We start from the raw sequence: 20,612 nt of genomic DNA, 5'->3' as shown, positions 1-20,612 counted from the left end.
CAGAAAAATTTCTGCAATAATTCACTTCTCCTTGACAGATAGATAAAGAAAGAGAAAAAGAGTAAAAGACATAAAAGAAAAGAAAAGGCACAGATTAGAATGAATAAAGAGAAATGTGAAAAAGTCGAAAGAAGTGTGAAAGGAACAAAGATGTCGGGAAGAACACGAACAGATAGAATTCAGCAGTAACTCCCTCGGCTCAAATTGTTCAAATAAATTGTTCAAATAAGTTGTTTACTGTACTTGAAAATATTTCTGATGATTATTTATTTTAATACAGTTAGTTGTTCAAAATAGTCGAACAATAAGTAACCACAGTCTGTTCCTGTCACCTCAACAGGTGATAATGGTCCGTGGAGTGAAAAGTGCCAGTTTTCAGGAAATTCAGGACCATTTGTTGGAAAATGGCAACAAATGCAGGGTGAGTTGTACCAATTAATCCCATTTTTCCTCATAAAGTCGCTCGACATTAAATTGGTCAACTTCCGGTTCGATCACTAGACTCCATGATATATTATACTTCATATATCCTGGAACTTGCCCAATGATTTATAGAAAGTTCATTTGAAAGAGAGTTACCATTTTACAAGGAGGGCAACATGAAGGCAGTTTTCCATTTCCTTACATGACTCATACCTTTTACAAATGCCAAAGATTCTGCAGCTGATTATGTTGCATGCATGATCATACACTCTTAATCAGAGAATGAAGTAAAGTTTCTTGTGTACTTCAGGAGGCACTGCAACCAAGAAGACCACATGGGAAGGAGGTCATCGTGTTCCAGGTTTTGTGTACTGGCCAACACATATCCGGCCTAATCAAACAAATGATGCCCTTCTGAGGTCTGTGTCCTCCATAATGCATTTGATAACATGAGGCAGACACAGAATCTTAGGGCTAGATCAATAAACATTTCACTCTCCATATTCTTTTCATCTAGGTTAATTTACACTTATATTTTCACCAACTTATTGCAACAGCTCCTCATATCCTACCCACCTAAGTCTCTGAAACACCATCTTAACCTTTTACCTTCTTGTTATCAACCATTTCTGCAGTGGCCTCTGTTTACATAATCTCCTCTTTAATTTTCCTTTTTCTCAATCAATGCCTTTACGAACGTCTCATAATGCGATGAATTTGACCAAATACAGTGCAGTATTTAAGTTAATGTTTGACAATAAAGGTTTACATGTTCAAAAGTGGTGGATTAAGCAAACATTTTTGAGGAAATAAACCATTTTGGCCAGTTGTTGAACCATTTGTTGGATGTCGTCAAACTATAATGACAAGATAAGTTCATATCAAGTCGATTCGTTATGCGTTACCATTACATTGTGGACCAACTACTTTCGCTATAACAATAACCTTGTTGGAAACCAGAAATTTATGGCCACAACAATACAGGATGTCTCAATTAAATGTACACACACACACACACACACACACACACACACACACACACACACACACACACACACACACACACACACACACACACGATCTTCAAGCTCAACATTTACATGGCCTTGCCTATTAGGCATGAGCTTAGCAGAGCTACAGCCCCCTACTTCCCAGTGGGATTGCACTGCAGCCAATACTGGGAAAATAATTTAATTTGCAATTTTATACATCAGTCCACCCCGGAAAGAGAACAATCCCAGACATGTGTTTCGGGCTTGTTGGCCCTTGCACGATGAGGGAGGAATTTTTTTTATACAAAAAAGGTTTAAAAAAATCAAAACATTTCAACAACTTGGGACCTTGACGACATGGCCAAAGTACACAGTCCAACAAGACTGTCCGGTGTAATAATAGACGTACTCACACTGTAGTATGTAATTAATAGACGTACTTGCGTTGTAATATGTAATAATAGAAGTACTCACACTGCAGTATGTAATAATAGACGTACTCGCATTGCAGTATGTAATAATAAACGTATTCACACTGCAGTATGTAATAATAGACGTACTCACACTGTAGTATGTAATAATAGACGTACTCACATTGTAGTATGTAATAATAGACATACTCACGTTGTAGTATGTAATTAATAGACGTACTCACATTGTAGTATGTAATTAATAGACGTACTCACATTGTAGTATGTAATTAATAGACGTACTCGCGTTGTAGTATGTAATTAATAGACGTACTCGCGTTGTAGTATGTAATTAATAGACATACTCACACTGTAGTATGTAATTAGACGTACTCGCATTGTAGTATGTAATAAGACGTACTCACGTTGTAGTATGTAATTAATAGACGTACTCGCGTTGTAGTATGTAATAATAGACGTACTCACATTGTAGTTTGTAATAATAAACATACTCACATTGTAGTATGTAATTAATAGACGTACTCACATTGTAGTATGTAATAATAGATGTACTCACACTGTAGTATGTAATTAATACACGTACTCACATTGTAGTATGTAATTAATAGACGTACTCACATTGTAGTATGTAATAATAGATGTACTCACATAAGTTATGGTGACACATCCCTCCAAACTGGGATGGCACTCAAGTCTTTGTAGACTAAGATTAAAGCTCTTATGGTCATAAATAAATGAAAGCAGAGTTGTCGATCCAGATTTTTCTCGTCTTTTGCTCATCAAGACAATATACTACTGAATTGTTTATTTCTGACCATACTAAGCTTGTTATAAACACAGATCAAACCCTCTAGCTTGACGAGGCAGACAACACTTGGTTCTGACAGGTCGATCTGTGTCCTGCTGCCTCGTCAAGCTGGATAGTTTGTATATATGTACATACACAGTCTTGTAAACATTTCTGAATGCATCCAGTAATATGTCAAAAACGAGAAATAGTCACACACACACACACACACACACACACACACACACACACACACACACACACACACACACACACACACACACACACACACACACACACACACACACACACACACACACACACACACCTGTGTCACACTATGTATATAATTGTCATTTTACAGTAGATTTATCTTGTGTTGAACCTTCTTGTTATTACCTCCACCAGCAAAGGTGGGCAAAGCTTATATCTTCATCCCTGTTTGTTTGTTTGTCTGCGAGTTGGATATCAAGAATTTATGGACAGAATTGAATGAACCTCGCTGGACAGGTTGGGTATGTGACAAGGACGAATTGATTAGACTTTGGTGAGGATGTGGATCTCGATCCGGATACTCGGAATCTTAAAACGATTCTTCCCCATCCAGAGATTGGGCCAAAAACGATATGCAACACAATATTTCAAAAAATTATGGATGAGTTATGACAAAACGTGGTGCATGAGTTGGGAAGGTGACAAGAACATGCCAATTAGATGTTGGTTGAGGTCCGGATCCAGATCCGGTCTGTCAGTGGGCTAAAAAACATAAACTGTACAGCCTGGCAGAGGTAATGCGCTCTACCGAGTGCCGTTCTCGTGTTCCTTATACATCTCTTTTTTAAATGATAATGCAAAGCATGGACAAAAGTGATGTGAAATATTCCTTTAGGTGATATTTGTTGGTTCATCAGTGGCATGAAAGTTACGTGACAATTTCTTGGAAAACATTTTTGCTTTTTCAAAAGTTCAGTGTCTGTATTTGGTGAGCAAGCCTGTTTCACATTCTCACGTTAGCACATAGTTCATTATTCTAGTATCCCCAGTTCAAATACCATCGATTTTGTTGTTTTACCTATTGTCTACCAATGTCCTTGTAATTCATAAATAAGTACGCTGATGTCTTGTAATCTCATTGTACTGTACTACATGTGATATACAGTCTGTGCAAACTCCACCCTGAGCCGAAATCACTGAAAAAGAAGCTATGTCCCTCTAGCTGGCCTCACCCTAGATGCAGGAGATTGGGACCATACTCTGTGAAGAGCGTTGGTGCTGCTGAAGCAGTCTCCTTGGCTATTGGGCACAATCCTGGATGGGTTGCCACTCCGACACAGTATACCAGCTTGCTGGCGCTCATTTGTGAAATGAGGTCCGGATCCAGATCTGGTCTGTCATTGGGCTACAAAATGTAAACTGTACAGCCTGGCAGAGGTAATGTCCTCTACCATAGATGCCAACTCACTATCTGACTCACCAGCGTTAAAAAAAAATTTTGGTTATAGAATGTTCATATGATGCAAACTCCCAAGATTATAATCAGCATCATCTGAGGCCCACACGCAACTGCCAACTCAACACTGCGGAAACTGTCTCAATGCACATTCATGGCATACAGTACTTTGTGTTGTCTTAATGTGAAAGGTCCTGCAACAATTGCATATTTTTCATAATTAACCTCCGCCATCTAAGATGGATGGAGGTTACTGTTTTCACCCGTTTGTTTGTTTGTGAACAGTATTACGGAAAAACTCCGACGGATTTCGACGAAACTTGGTGGGGGGGTTAGGTCTGGTCCAAGGATCATGCCATTAGATTTTGGACTTGGTCCAAAATCCAATCTGGCCACTATGGCGGCAAATTTGAAAAAATATTTGAATTTTTTTTTGCATTTCTACATGTTTTAAGTGATTTCCAACCCCCGTCCCCCCAAAAAAAAAATTGTTAGAGAAAAAAAAATTTTTGCAACTTTTTTTTCAACAAAATTTAGAATTCTTTTTTTTGCATTCCTACATGTTTCGAGTGATTTCCAACCCCCCCCCCCCCCCAACAAAAAATTTTATTGCAACTTTTTTTCAACAAAATTTCGATTTCATTTTTTTTGCATATCTACATGTTTTAAGTGATTTCCAACCCCCCCCCAAAAAAAATATTTGTTGGAGAAAAAAAATTTGCAAATTTTTTTCAACAAAATTTCCATTTATTTTGCATTTCTACATATTATAAGTGATTTCCAACAAAAAAAAACATGCCAAAATTATAATTGCGGCTGATTTTGGAACTTCAGGTGGATATACCCACGTAAAATCAATTTCTGTCTCAAGGAATCTAGTTATGACGAATGAATTGAGTATGTAAAAGTTAAAAGTAAAAGGGAAAGTTGTAAACTATAACTCTGTGAGCACTGTTGACGTCAAATTGAATGAATAGGATATCAGGTTCACTTGAGTGACCTAGCAGTATTGGCGGCGGAGGTTTTGCACTCTACTGAGTGCTCCCCCTCTAGTTATTTATGTTTTAACGTGTTTTCAATGAGTTAGTGGAAATATAAGAATAGAAATGCCAAAATAAATAAATCTTAAAAGGTTATGCACATGAAAGTGGCAGACAATTCACCTGCCCCAACCTCTCAGTCCTTTGGCATGCTTGTAAGATGGCATGTTTGCACCTTGTTTTCACACAGGTGCAACTGCACCCATTATTTCTGTTCATCCCTCCATATAACTGTTACACTACACTTCCAAGTTCAGGTTGTGCCATGATCGTGCACACTTTATCGTGATATATTAAATATCTACACATCGTTCATCCACACATTAAATATCCAAATATGCACTCAGCATCGTTCACAGCAAGCTCAATAAGTGTGCCCCTCTCAAAACAACATGTGTGCTACTGTCACTGTGCAGCACTTGGTGCTCATTGAAATCGAGGCTAGTCGAGTTAAAAAGCCAAATTAAATCGATGAAGAAAGGCAGGGCTCGTCAAAGTAAATTGAAGCAAGATGGCGTGGCTAAGTGTTTCCTTTCTATGGTAAAATTACATTTCTATTCAACGAGAGAAAAAAAAAACCTTTTCATCAGCATTAGTCTAACCTTGTACATTTGGCAAAGTACAGAGTGTTCCTAAATTATCTTTCCTATTAAGAATGTAAATAAACACAACTAATAGACATGCAAGCATGCAGTTTGCAGCATCTTGAAGCTCAAACTCAGAGCTTTTCTTGACATGTCAGTGGACTTCCACATGTGCACCATTAGTGTCTCTCACAACGTCCGATATTCCATTTCAGGCCACATTCGCCGCAACATGTCCACGGACACACATTTTTCGGACATGTTTCGCAAGTTGCAACATTCTTCGTGGTTATCCTACGCACCAAGGAGACAGCTAAAAGAAAACAATGCAAATAAGACTTCTTTGAATTGGGCTACAAGATGATGCAACTTGTATGCTTGTACGTCTGTTAGTTATTTTTTTGAAATTTACATATAAAATTTGGAAAGATAATTTAGGAACATCCTGTATATTCTTTGCATAATCGCAAATGAAACAGTTAGCATGAACTTAAATAAATCGCAAATAAAGAGATGCTGCAAACTGCACTTCCTTAGCCATTACAGACACTGACAAAGCCAGCTTTAAACATAACAGGGGAGCAATAAGACAGAATATATAAAGCAGTCATTGAATGTATACACTTTATATAATGCTTATGAAAGGCATCTCCGCTTAAGCTTGAATCACAGCACGGCTAAACTGTAGGCAAGGTATGCTTCATGAAAAGAGACTGATACAAAACAATGCCCCTTGTAATGACCAAACCTTGTGCTTTCAAATACGGCTTTGTCGTGAGATGGAAGATTAATAGAATCATGATTTATTGTCCACACAATGGTGGATACTCAAAACCAGAGTCCCACAAATAAACACCATATGCGTGCACAATGACATATTGTGCTGTGTTACATTGACAAAAAAAAAAACGTAGAAGAATCAAACAATGGTTGCACTCATCAGAGGTGGTCTTGCTTGCTAACCTTTCCCCTAATACACACTCCCCTTCATTTTTTACTCCCTTGTTCATTATACGGTGACTGCTTGGGACACAATTGTAAATTATTTGAAAGAGAGACGTTCATTTCCTTTGATAACCTTCATATGGTGGTCTTTGTTAATACACCTGTTGGCTGTTACCAATTTCAAGCATGTGTGTTCATTATTGTGAATATTTCCAAAAAGTAATTTAATGCTTGTTGGTAATCATTGATGGTGGACGGATGTTATGTTTTCACCCCTGTCTGTTTCTTATGATGAAAATTGAAAATTTTCAACATATGTCAGTCTGTCTCGTTTGTTTGTATGTATGCTTGTCTGCGAGTGTTGATAACTCGTGAACGTTTTCAGATATCTTCGTCAAACTTTACGATAGGATTCTGAAGGACAACTGTGAGGCTATCAATGTTTGTTGACGATATATATGTATACACATGTCAAAGGTCAAGGTGACAGTGACGTCATTTGCATGAATTTGATGCTTGTTATAATCCATGCAAATCATAAGGTGAAATGGAATAAAAAAATAGATCCGTTTCTGGTAACCCCACCATCCCTATATTTATCACTGACCCACTTTGCTTTTTTTTTTTTTCTTTTTTTTTTTTACACACTTTTTTAATTATTATTATTATTACACACTTTTATTTAACTTTATCTGAACTTTGTTTGTTTGTCCCATTTAAAATCTTTGAGCCGTTCGTTTTTGAGGTTCCATAAGACTTCGAGAGCTGAAATTTGGCCCACGGTCCTCTTTTCTGGTACATTTTCAATTAAAATTTTACAAATCTTCGATGTACTGATCCCAGTCCCGCCTTAGTATTGTTGTAGATTTCCGCCCATCCGGAGTGCGGACGACCGCCTTAGCCCAATTGCGGCCGCGCGCGCCCACCGAACGAGCAATCTAATCGCAGCTTCCGGATCAACGCCAAAACCCAGCTACGGGTGTTTTTAACACACCATAAACCAGCTAACTCTTCTGTCCACGCACTACAGGGTCAATCGCCGAATTGTCGATATACCTAACTATTCGCGCGGACAGAAATGCCGGGAGTTTTTACCTCGACGGGGCTTGCACGAAAACGAGCCGCTTAAGCAGCTTGTTCTGTATGCGATTGCCGAGCAGTTTTATATTGCCAAGTCCCGTCGGATCAGATGTACGTTTTATCGGCTTATAATCATCCAGCTAATATTCCGAACGCATCATGACCGTCAATGGCAGAAAGTGACACAACGAGCAGGTTAACATTCAAAAATGGGGACATTTATTTCAAATGCACATATGCAATGAATGGGGGAATGGGACAGGACACGAGCAAAAAGCCTACAGCCGAGTTCTATCATGTAATGTACAGGCACTTAACAGTTTGTTACTTATGGACAAGGCGCCACAGACTTTCATGCAAAACCCAAGAAAGAAAGAAAGAACCGGGCTCGTGAGCCTTTATAATTGCTCGGAGCCGGGATGACCAAAGGGGCTCCGAGAGACCGAGCGGGCTACCTGGCCACCCTCGTGGTGACTCACTGGATCTTGGTTCGGCGACCCTCGATGTCTGTGCCCAGACCCCCGAGTTCCAACTGGCTCCCTTGGTCGTCCGGCCTCCACTGCGGCCTGGTCTAGCCGACGACGTGCTGGAGGAGTGAATGGGTCTTGACTCAGGCCTCCTGGTTACGCCGGCGAACCAACTGCCCAAACTCCGAACTCTCCAGCTCCCAACAGGGCGTCTCTCCACTCCCACCGCCGACTGCAAGCCACGAAGTCCAGTGCCCAACTCAAGCGCTCTCCCCAACTCTCCAGACTCCAACACTCTCCAACCGGGGCGTTCGCCCCTCCCTTCCCGGCGTGCGGGGGAAAATCCCAGGAGTGATCGGCTTGGCTCTGTTGTTGTTGCAATACCCGTCATCTGTGTTTACGCCGTTCTGAGGGACCTGCCCCAACCGTCATTTCTGTTTCCTTCTTCGGGTGGCTTTCTGGGAGTGGTGTTTTTGTTTGTAGAGGAGGGTTGCTGTGTTGTGGAGATTGACGAGGTTGTTGAGTTGTTCTTTGTTTGAAATAAAAGATAGAACCGAATAACGGCTAACTCAGAGATGCACAGCCCGGCACACGAACAAATCCCGTTATACATCGGTGGGGAAATCTAACCTGGAACACACACTTCTCGAAATAACTGATCTTCGGGGAACCTGAATGGTGTTCTGTGAATTTCCACAACCGTAACAGTATGATCTGGGAGTTCATGGCAATTGGCCTATTTAAATAGGTTTAAAAACTTCCCCCAGGGTTTCCCTAGTTTAAGTCAGGAGAGTGTCTAGTTTAAGTAAGAGTCAAGAGACCTGTTTTGAATTCTTGCTGCCTGCCGGGAAAAGGGGAACTTTAAAAGAAAAGCATGTAGGCCACAGGCAGAGACAATTAGTGTTAGGTTTGTAAGGCACGTGACAGGTCAAGATCGCTCGTTAGCTGTTACGTTACCGGTTAACCAATCGTCTATGGGATAAACTCTGCAATACTTAGGCAGCAACAAAATTTGGGCGATTTTCTGTGGGAAAAACCTGGAAACACTGTGCTGTTGCAAGGGCCGTTTTAATAGACCTTATGTCCTCTGACGCGATGGTCCATGATCGCTTGCTGACAATAGCTGCCATTCTGTAGGCCTGTCCTAATGATCTGTTATGTCTTTACAGTGTTACAGAATTATTCCTATGGTGTTGCAGGTCGTTTAGATGAGACTATGCACTCTACGATGAATATTTGAGGTTAAATATATGTTGCAGTAGGGATTGTGATGTGGTGTTAGAAAGGCCGGCGATTTTGATGTGTTGGAAGGGCCGGACATTCCCTGTTTAGTAGCAGGGAAGGTTAGAGTTTGCTGCTCATAGGTAATAAATCATATGATTTTCATTATTAGTGGTAAATTACCACTTTCTCCTAATAGAATGGGCAAGATTGAGAGCGCTTCTGAGAGCGCAAAGACTTTGATGCAAGGTTCGCAGCAGCTTTTCGAACATCATTCCTGTGGCATCTTGATTGCTTTTTGCAAATGCGATGCAGTTATGAATGCCAGAGGTGACTAACAAAGCAACGCGAATACTATCAGATTCACAAGAGCAAGGAGACTTCTTCTAAGCACGAGCCAAAACTTGAGAAGCAACAACAAGCTCGTCAAGTGAAGAAGGCTGCAGAACCTGCTAAGAAACGGAAATCTCGGTTGGAAGCAGAAAATCTGCTTAAATCAACAAATCGTTCAAATTAAAGTGACGAGCAATGGAAATTTCACTTCCAAGCACAACGTGAACATCAATAATTGTATCGTTCCATTGAGACAGAGGAGCAATGCCAGTCTCGATTAACAACACAAAGAGAAAGACAATTGTTAAATCGTTCGGTGGAAAGCAAAGAGCAGAATTAAGCTCGAATGGCATACCAGTGAACTCTGCAATCAAATCTCGCTGCCAACGAGTTTCCTCAATTCCGTGAAGAACCTCTTGCAATTGCTCGCCAGCGAGGACTTGTCAAATGTGCAGATATTGATCAGTTCCTGTCTGCAATCAACAAATTTGCCAACAAATGCTGTGAGATCTGCTGCAAGCACTTCTATCCGAGTCAACTCTACACATTTTGCTTGACGTCTGAGCAAATTCCTGAGTACCTGCCTGTGGAACTTGCTGAAAAACCATCCCTTCTGGTTTGTCACTGCTGAAAAACTCATCTGAGTGTGAGTGGAAAAAAAAAAGGACGAATCACCAGCCATTGCCTACTGGAATAATCTCGATCCAGGGGATATTCCTCAGGAAATTGCAGTGCTTTAACAAGTTGAGCAATGAATAATTGCCAGAATCACACCGTTCCTGAAAATTGGCAAGTTCAGGTGTGTCTTCAGGCAATTTGGATTCAAAGGGCAGGCAATTCTCTTTGCTCAGGACATCTTTGAAGTCAGCAAGCAACATCCGAACATGCTTCCGAGATCTGTTGACTATGCTGGCATTGTAATTGTGACGGAAGAGCTTGCGAACCTCAACATCACACGAGAATTTTCCGTCTCAAGAGATCGCGTCAACAACGCTCTGAATTGGGTCATTTCTAATAACCCGCTTTAAACAGATGTTACAAATGTCATGGAATTACCACAGATCAGAATTCAAGACTTCATCAAGCATCAGTCAAGAAATCAAAGTCAGCAAGCGGAGCATCAGGAATCAGTCAGTGTACATCAGGTTCAATCGGAACGTTTCCCGGTTGATTTGTATGTCTTGGAAGCAATCGAACAACATGGTTTTTAACCCGCAGCATGCAGATGTGCAGTGTTGTCCAATGGTGCTATCAGCAATTGTGTGAGCCCACATAACTTCCCCATCTCGCTGGATTGCAAATATTTGCAATGAGTGGCTAATCGAGGGTGACAGCCTGTACGAGAGCATTTGAGTGTTGTCTGATGTTGCTGGAGTTGAGATTCCGCCAGGTGACTACCTGAACATCATCAAGAACGATTTCATCGCCTTCAACAATGCGTTCTCGATAAATTATTATGAATACTTCCCAGCAATCATCGGCAATTTGAATGACCAAATAAACAATGAAGCAGAATATGCAAAGACTTTGATGCAAGGTTTGCAGTTGCTTTTCGAACATCATTCCTGTGGCATCTTGATTGCTTTTGGCAAATGCGATGCAGTTATGAACTTTGAGGAAAAGTTCTACTTTGCTGATACCCACTCCTGTGGTGATTTGGATGCGCCAGCTGCGAATGGTGGAGCATGCATTATCGAATGTGACACACTGAACAAATTTCATCGCATTATCTATCTATAATTCCAGCAATCTGTGTGTGTGTGTGTGTGTGTCTGTCTGTCTGTCTGTCTGTATGTCTGCGACCGCTGTTTCTCGACAATCACTCGTCCGATCTAATTGAAACTTGCCAGGAATATTGCTGGGGACCTGAGAATGTGCCTTTTCAAGGTTTGATATCAATCGGATAAGTGGTTCCCAAGTTATGGCCATTTATCTATCAACCAATGACAGGACACGGTGCTCTGACGTCACAATTCTTCTTCTTTTTATTTTATTTTATTATTTTGCACTTACGGGCACGCGAGAGCGAAGGAACGGCCTGTGTGGTTGTTGTTTCTGGCACGTGGTTTGAAAGTTTTTTGTTTGTTTTTTTTTTGCACGTACGCCCACGCACGTACGGGCACGTACTAGTTAAGTAAACAACAAAATGAAGAAATGAGTCTTACACCCTGGAGTTTGTCGATGTCATTTCTAAGAATGACATTGTGGAGCAGAGCCAGAATCACCATCACACTGCACCGAGCCAGCATCAGGCAGAACTTTTGCAACAAACGGGATTTGTGTTAATACCAGTCAGAACGTCCATAATGCTCTCTCAGAAGAAGCCTCAGAAGATTGCACTCAGCCATGAGAAGAAGCCGTATTGGACAATGTTCTGGATAATGAACACAACTTGAATGCCATTCGATGCAAAAGAGACAACGTCGTAAATGTTGCACATGAATTGAGTGCTGAAGAATTTGCGTGGTTCTACCTCTTCCCTTACGGCATCAACGGCTTTCAAGAGGGGAGGCCTGTTCGGATCACACCTTTGGACTACTTTCAAACCAGAATTCTGGGCAATGACTTGAGATTTCAGCATAATGATTACCACTTGTATGCCCTTTCAATGTACGAGTATCATCGCATCAAGTCAAACATTTCTGTGTGCGGCCGCAACATTCAGCATAACAACAGGAAAGTTGATGATGTTAATTTGTACGTGAAAAATATTCGTGGATCATCGGCTTACTGGAAAATGTCGCTAAATGAATTGATTGCACAACTCCGATGCTTCGGCCCTCCTCAATACTTCATCACATTTAGCTGCAATGATCTCAATTGGCTTGACATGCGAAAAGCCTTACTGCTTGCTGATGGCGATGTTGAAAGAGATTTGGCAAGCTTGACAATCTATGAGACGCAAATCTTCATCGAGAAGTATCTAACAGTCATCAGCCGACATTTTATGATTCGAGTAAACACATTGATAACTCACATGAAAGCCAACCATGAATTTCTGTGCAGTCATATCATGGATTACTGGTGGCATATCGAATTCCAAGATCGGGGTTCTCCCCATCGTCACAAAGTCATTTGGGTTTAAAACACTCCACATTTCAACGCCGAGGAAGGAATTGAGAAAATCGACAAGGTCATGCCGTGTGAAATGCCAGAAGATCCTGAACTGAAAGCACTTGTAGAAAAGCTCCAGATTCACTGCCAAACACAAACATGCAACGAAAATGCTTCTTCATACTGCCGCTAAAATTTCCCTCGACAAGTTTGCGAGAAAACAAAAATCATCTCGCACACATCTGATCAGTTTGTGGCAAATGGAGGTCGAATCTGCATTTTGAAATGCAAGAACAATGAGATATTCATCAACAGCTACAATCCCAGCCTTCTGAAGCTTTGGCAAGGAAATATGGATATCCAGCCATGCGGATCCAATGAAACGATTGCTTATACATTGCCAAATACATTTCCAAAAGTGAGCCAAACGGCTTGAACAAGGGATTGTCAGAAGCCATCAAGAAGATTTGACGGGAAGAAGGGGACACCTCAGGAAAACTGTTTAAAGTTTGCATGAAGATCCTCAACGAACGCCAATACTCTGCTTGTGAGTGCGTGTTCCGATAGTGTCATCTCAAGCGATGTGAAAGTTCCCGTCGATGCATTTTACTGAACACCAGAAAACCTGAGCAGCATTACCAAATCATCACCTTTGGAAATGACAATGTTGCTGTCGGGCTTTGCTCAAGTATCATTGAACGTTATCAGAAGCGACTACTTGAGCATCCTGACTACAATTTCAATGACATGTGCCTGATTGACTTTGCAATGCTTTTCCAGCCACATGATAAGAAGAAGAAAGATCAAGTTGATGATGACAATGGTGATGAAGATGCTTATCAGCAGCTGCCAGCTCTCACCACATCTCGCTTGCTAATACTCCAGAGAAACAGCAAGATGAAAATCAGAAATATTCGAGCTGTCGTTCGAGTGCCATACTTCAAAATGACTGTTGATCCTGAGAAGTACTATTATAGTTTGCTTGCACAATACTGCCCATTCCGGTCTGAACACGAGTTGATGGATGGTTTCGACATCGCAAAAGAGGCTTTTCTGGCAAAAGAAGAGACCATTAAGCAGATATCAAACTTAATGGAGAAATACCGAACAAGCGATCAACAGCTTCAAGTTGCTTTCAAATAGGCACACACTTTCATTGAGCTTGAAAATTATAAACCACGAGAAGCTGACCCCAATGATAACCAACTGGAAGAAACTGCAATAGACGATGCCAACTTTGAAACAGTGAGAAGAGCCATGAATGTTGGGCAGCGCGATCTCTTCAATTTCATCACGTGAAGCATTGAATGCCAAATGAATGGATCAGAGAATCGAGTCAAATTTTTCATCACTGGAGGTGCCGGAACCAGAAAGACATTTGCCCTGAAGCTGCTCAAGGAACACATGCAGCGCTGTTACGGCAGAGACAAGATAACTTTGAAAGTTTGTGCATTGATGGGTGTCGCTCCGAGACTGGTCAACGGCTCTACACTTCACTCCATTTTGAAACTGCCTGTTAAGAAGGATGGAAAAATTCTGAACATGCCGATGCTGACTAACAACTACTTGAGATTTATGCTGACTCGTGAATGCAATGGAAGGATATCGAGTTCCTGATTGTCGATGAGATCTCAATGGATCTCAGAGATGAGATGAGATCTCAATTTTCCTTGGTGCGGTTTCAGAGATACAGAGGTTCAATTTTTCCCGTTTTTCCAATATGGCTGCCACACCACATAACCTATGACATCATAATTATCATTAAAACATTCTGCATGAGCAGTCGCACCAATGGTGAGAATTTCGTCTCAATCCGACAAGCAGTTGCGAAGAAAAACACGAAAGTTTTGTGCAGACAAACAGACAAAAACAAACAAACAAACAAACCCAAATCCAATACCCTTTGGCAAGGGTAAAAAAAGTAAATGTATGTAGCCCTAAAACTTGTAAACCACAACCAAAGGTGGAAGGAGGTTATGCTTTCACCCCACTCTTTCTGTTTGTCCATTTGGTTGTTTGTGTGCAGGATATCTCAAAAAGTTGTATTCTGATGAAATTTGGGGGGCAGGTTGGGTGTGTGACAAGGACGAATTGATGAGATTTTGATGAATATCCAGATCCGGATCCAGACACTAGTGTTATTTAATTTTTACAGAATAAAATTCTTTATTTTTAACACTCTCACAATCTCTCTCCGAAAGGACCATTTAGAAAACCCCCGATCTACTTTCTCAACAATCCTCTGGAAGAAGTCCTTTCATTGAAGCTTCTGGGTCTCACTTTCTGCCATAAAAACTTTCCTGGGAAAGCCACATTTCCAACCTGACCTCCAAAGCCAGTCGCCGACTGGGAATCCTCCGTCGTGCAGAGTCCTTCCTCGGCCCACCTGAGCAAAGTCCTTCCTCAGCTCACCTGAGCTCCTGACCACGTACAAAGCTTTCATCCACAGCCTGATGGAGTACTGCTCTCCCCTCTGGGCTGGTGCTCCTGCCTCACACCTTTCTCGGCTTCATACTGTGGAAACCAAGGCATTTAGGATCATTGGTATGTCCCGCGATGAGGCAGAGTCTTTGGGCCTCTCACTCTCACCGCAGGCAGGTCGGTGGTCTTTCTGTCTTCTACCGTCTCCTCTTCGGTCTCCCCCCCCACCCCCTGCTCTGTCTGCAATATGTCCCCACCATTTTTCCGCAGGGCGCTCAAGGTCTGAACAACCCACTTCTGGTAAACCTACCAAAATCACAATTCGCTGCTCACCTTCACTCTTTAATTCCTCTTTTTCCCACTTTGGAATAAACTCCCTCACTCTGTTCAATCCCATCCTTCCCTCCAGGCCTTCAAAACAGCTGTTCACCACCACCTCTTATCATCCCCCATCCAAATCCTCGATCTTTTCTACCCCCGTTAATCCACCCCAAACCCACCTCCTTCAAATTCTCTGCTCTCCTTCCTGAAAGTCCCTGCAATGTCCATTTTGTATATCCCGTGTTCCCCACCCCATCCCTCTCCCTTCCACAGATCTAATGTCTCTGTTCCCCACCGTTTTGTCTTTCCCTTTCCTGCCCCTTTTGTCTCGTGCACCCTTTATGTTGTGTGTAGCTCTCATATGAGCCTCGACAATGTATACAAAAAAGTGATTCTTCAACATTGAGAGATAGGGCCAAAAACGATATGTAACATGATTTCTCAAAAATGTGTTGGGCCTAATATGTTCTTGTGGACCAGGCATTGTGTGGCGGTATCTCCCGCGATGAGGATGAGGGATACCTCCCGCCTCATCATCCCGATGAGGCATGCACACCACTGAGTGCCCTTCTAGTTTGCTTATTATTCATTTCCCGATTTCAGTCATTTCCTTCTCTGCTTCCACATGGTGTGGAAAATGTGAAATCAATGCTATAACATTAATCTGTGCTATGGTTGTGGTGTTAACCAGTGAAAGCCAATGGAGATTTATTGAGTTAATGGATCAAATACTTTCCTACATGTTCTTAAAATTCCCTGTTGGATAACATGTATGACCATTGTTCTGATCTAATAATTCAATGACTTGGAGAGCAGGTTGGTCATGCCACATCGTTTTGATATGAGAATGAGGTGTGACACTTTTCTAAGTATTTATTGGTCTTTCAAATTTCTTTGATTCATGTGTACAGATAACACTATGTTCTGCTTTTATTTCAGTCACGATATACGTGCAGGACTGGCAGGATAGCCGAGAGTCACGCTTGCCTCTAAGCTGTCTAGCGTGGGTTCAAATCTAAGCTCAGCTATAAGCTGTCATCGCAGTGTTTCACAGGCAGGGTGATTCATCGGTGTGTTGATGTGTGCCATCCCTTGGATGGACGTTAAACTGGGCATTCCATCTGCCGGTATAAGTTGGACGTTAAAGATCCCACAGTGTTTTTCACGAAGTGTCGGTGAGCTATCGCCAGCAACATGGCCAAATTCCAAATTCCTGTCCTAAGTACTGCTGGGAAGGCAATGGCAAACCACCCAGCAGATAAAGAACCTGCTTTGGCAGCACCAATGCTCTGTAACAGAGTATGCTACATCAGAATCAGACTATACGTGTAAATCCAATCTTCCTGCAGTTCAATGCATGATGTGATCAGTTGATCCATTCCATTGGGACCATACTCTGTACAGAGCATTAGTGCTGCCAAAGCAGCCTCCTGGGCTCGTGGGCACAATCCTGAATGGGTCACCACTCCAACGCAGGATACTCGAATGGCTTAATCATCCCAGCAAGGTGGTACTCATTTTGCCAACCTCAGAAGGATGACAGGCTGAGTCAACCCCACCTGGTGTTAATTTAACAGCAGAGCAGGATTTGAACTCAGGACCCAAGGATCCCAAGCCCACCACCCCAACCATTAAGCCAACACCAGGCATGTCAGTTGATTACTCATATAAAATTGGGTGATAAAATGAACGTCATACCTCTCCGTTCAGTTTATCCTGCAGTTCAATGTATTTATCAAATATATTGAACCTATGTAAAAATAATAAAAATTGCCTACCTACCTGCATCCCAATTCCTTCCTCAATTCTCTGGATATATAGGTTACCAGAAACTAATATTTTTATTTTATTACATTTATGTCTTCTCTGCCCTGACAGATATACTTTGTTTTTGCATTTTATTTCACTCGTGAAGAGCCCTATGGATAGGATAATTCCCCCAGAATTACCATCATCATCATAATCATCATCATCATCATCATCATCATCATCATCATCATCATCGTCAACCATGCTCTAAACAGAGTGTTGGTGCTGCCAGAGCAGTTTCTTGGCTCGAGGTTACAATTGTCGATCGGTCACCACTCAGAAACAGGATACTCGACTCCCAGAAGTACAGATGGGACAATTCCTCCAGAATTACGGACCAATAGAGGCGGGGTGGTGAGATTCGCAGTGGTTCTTGAGAAACCAATTGGGAGTTAAACAGACGAGAGGATGAGGTTGGAGGATCTGGGCTGCAGGGGTTGGTTAATGGGAGGGAACGGTTGAAGATGTTTTCGATGAATGCCTGGAGCTTGAATGAGAAGATGGAAAAGCTGGAAGTTAGAGAGAATATGGCGAGGGGTACAATGTCGTTGCTGGAAATGAAAAGTGGTTTAGTAAGCAGTCCAACTGTAGGATGGAAATTCAAGGCTATGGGATTTATAGGTGTGATAGAAATGAGAAAAAGGGGGGGGGGTGTGCAATCTGGGTGAAAGACAGTACTGTATTGTCTTGAGATCAAGGGATAGCATTGTGGAGGGAAATAATGGAGAGTATTCTGTGTGGATAAAGATTAGAGGTTGCAAGAAAAGTAAGATACTTGCAGGATGCTTTTACAGGGCTTCTGATGTGAGGAAAGATAGATATGTGAAGAATTCAAAAAGGCATGTATGTGATAAGGGAAGAGTATTCAGGCCTGTCACTGGGTTTTTCAAAGGGGGAGGCAGGGGGCAAATGAAAAAGTGTAAACTCTTGACTTTCCCTGGCTAAGTATGAAAAGCATAGCAAGCTAAGAGGGGCACCCCATCCCCCCTCCCCTGCCCCACCTACAGGAATTTTATTAAATTCATGACTTCATTGCACTTTTTATCAGTTTGGAGGCTTGTTTGAATTTAATTACTTCAAAAAAAGTTGAATTTTTAGTTGAATTTTTTTTTTTAGAAAAGGCAATTTTGGTTGAACTTTTTTCACCAGCAAAATGGAGGTGCGTTTGCACCCAACAAACCCCTCCCCCATTACTCTAGCCATGGGCATGGTATTGATTATGGGGGTTTTTTTAACTTGCCAGGGATAGATTGGGTCCAGGAACAAGGAAAATGCAGAGTGGCTGAGGATTTTTACATCTGTTATCCAGGGTTGCTTTTTAACCCAGTTTGTGGATAAGCCCATTTGGGGGAGTGCAGTGTTAGACCTCCTTTTAAGTAATGATCCCAACATGGTGGAGGAGTTGGAGGTGGGAGAACATTTGGGGATAACCGATCATAATGTAGTAAGCGCTACTGTACTGTTGAGATGTGAAGTTTGAGATAGTGGAGTGAGGTTATTGGATTTTATGAGGGCAAACTTTGAGGGTATGAAAAGTGATTTGCGAGCTTTAGTGAATGTAAAGTTAATGAGTGGGCCATCTGCATCAGAGAAATGTAAACCTTCAAGGAGCAAATGCGCATGGTGCAGAGGATGTATATTCCAGTGAGGTGTAAAGGTAGAGGTAAAAACAGAACAAGGTGGTTGAGCAGGGAAGTACGTTGTGCAACTAAGGATGAGCAGAAGGGATATATCAAGTACAAATAACACGACTAGATCTAACTCACACAAGTAGAGGAGGAAACAGAGGAAAGTTCAGAAAATAACTAGAAGGCCAAATGGAAATGTGAAAAGGATATAGCCAGGGATATTAAACATAACAGGGAGATATTCTTAAAAGATATAATGACAAATAAAGGGTTAAGAGGAGTGTGGGCCCATTGAGGAATAGCAGAAGAGAATTGGTGGATGATGAGGGTGAGATGGCAGACTTGTTGAATAGTTTTTTTGGAGAGAAATAAATGTAACACTTACTGAAGAAATAATCCAGATAAAAATTAGGGATCTTTTGACCTCCTGTTAGTTTGACCTCAGTTGTGGGGAATGTGTTGTAGATCCTAATTAAGAACACATAGGGAACTATTTGAATAATTTCAAACTAACTAAAGCTAGTCAGCACTAATTCACCAAAGGAGGTAATTTAAAAAACACTTTATTGGAGTTTTATGAAACAGTTTCTGACTGGGGGGATGAGGAAAGTGCAGTGCTTGTAGTGTATCCAGACTTTCAGAAAGCATTTGATAAGGTGCTGTTGTGAACAGGTGAACAAAGGATGTTGTGAACTAAAGCCGGTATCTCACTGGGCTGTGACAGCTCGCGACTAGTTGGAGACACAAAATTGCGATAAAACAGCGATAATTTTCACTTGGAATCACACTGAATTTATACTAAAACACATTTGCGTATGTCTCACGAATATCGCACGAATGTCCCACGAACTCCCGGCGAAATTTGGGATGAACTTCGCCTGGAGTTCGCATACATGTCGCACGACATTCAAGTGACAAACCTGAGATTTTTTTTGGCACATGCAACTGTTGCGCGACGGTCACACGACGGTCGTGCGACCATCGCGCAAATGTTGTGCAACAGTCGCACAACAGCTGTGCGTGACAATTGAGAAATCGGGACTATATATATATATATATATATATATATATATATATATATATATATATATATATATATATATATATATATATACATATATATACATATATATATATATATATATATATATATATATATATATATATATATATATATATATATATATATATATATATATATATATATATATATATATATATATATATATATATATATATATATATATGAGGCCTCTCCCTTCCAGCAATGATATTGTCATCAGACGTCAAGCGAGATGGACCGCAGTGAAGAAGTGCAGAACCTGCTGAATGAGGACCAGGCCGACATGCTGAAGGCTGCAGCATGTCTCCTTGCTGCTGCTGCAGTCAAGAAGGCCAAGTCCAAAGCCAGAGAAAGGAGGGCCAGAAGAGAAAAAAGAAAGAAGAGTGTTTGGGTCCTCACCGACTCCAGCTCCTCACCGACTCCAGACTTTTTGATTAAAAAAAATCTTTTCAAGAAAAATAAAAGATAGCTCCAGCGAACTATACCGCTGAGGTTGTTTGCATTGATCAAATACTCACGAGGAGTACTTGACTGAATCAGGAATTGATTTTTTTATAATTTTT

The 20,612-nt window shown here is 41.3% G+C and overlaps 1 protein-coding gene and 1 long non-coding RNA gene across 9 annotated transcripts in view; one reads left to right on the top strand and one right to left on the bottom strand.

Moving 5' to 3' along the window:
• Positions 1–20,612, bottom strand: part of LOC147024829 (uncharacterized) — a 64,278-nt gene that overhangs the window by 17,681 nt on the left and 25,985 nt on the right. The window lies entirely within an intron of this gene.
• Positions 1–20,612, top strand: part of ARSG (arylsulfatase G) — a 66,674-nt gene that overhangs the window by 39,297 nt on the left and 6,765 nt on the right. For all 7 annotated transcript variants that reach the window (XM_085885135.1, XM_085885134.1, XM_085885133.1 and 4 more), the window contains 2 exons: positions 341–421; positions 734–842. In XM_085885135.1, coding sequence (XP_085741261.1) covers positions 341–421; positions 734–842 — 190 coding nt within the window. The remainder of the gene's footprint in view (positions 1–340; positions 422–733; positions 843–20,612) is intronic.

This window comes from Eptatretus burgeri, chromosome 6, assembly GCF_056783735.1.
Source record: "Eptatretus burgeri isolate ZD-2024b chromosome 6, Ebu_testis_v1, whole genome shotgun sequence".
In the NCBI taxonomy this organism is placed as follows: domain Eukaryota; kingdom Metazoa; phylum Chordata; class Myxini; order Myxiniformes; family Myxinidae; genus Eptatretus; species Eptatretus burgeri.
The sequence above is the reverse complement of the archived record's forward strand: the minus strand, read 5'-3'. Positions and strand labels throughout refer to the sequence as shown.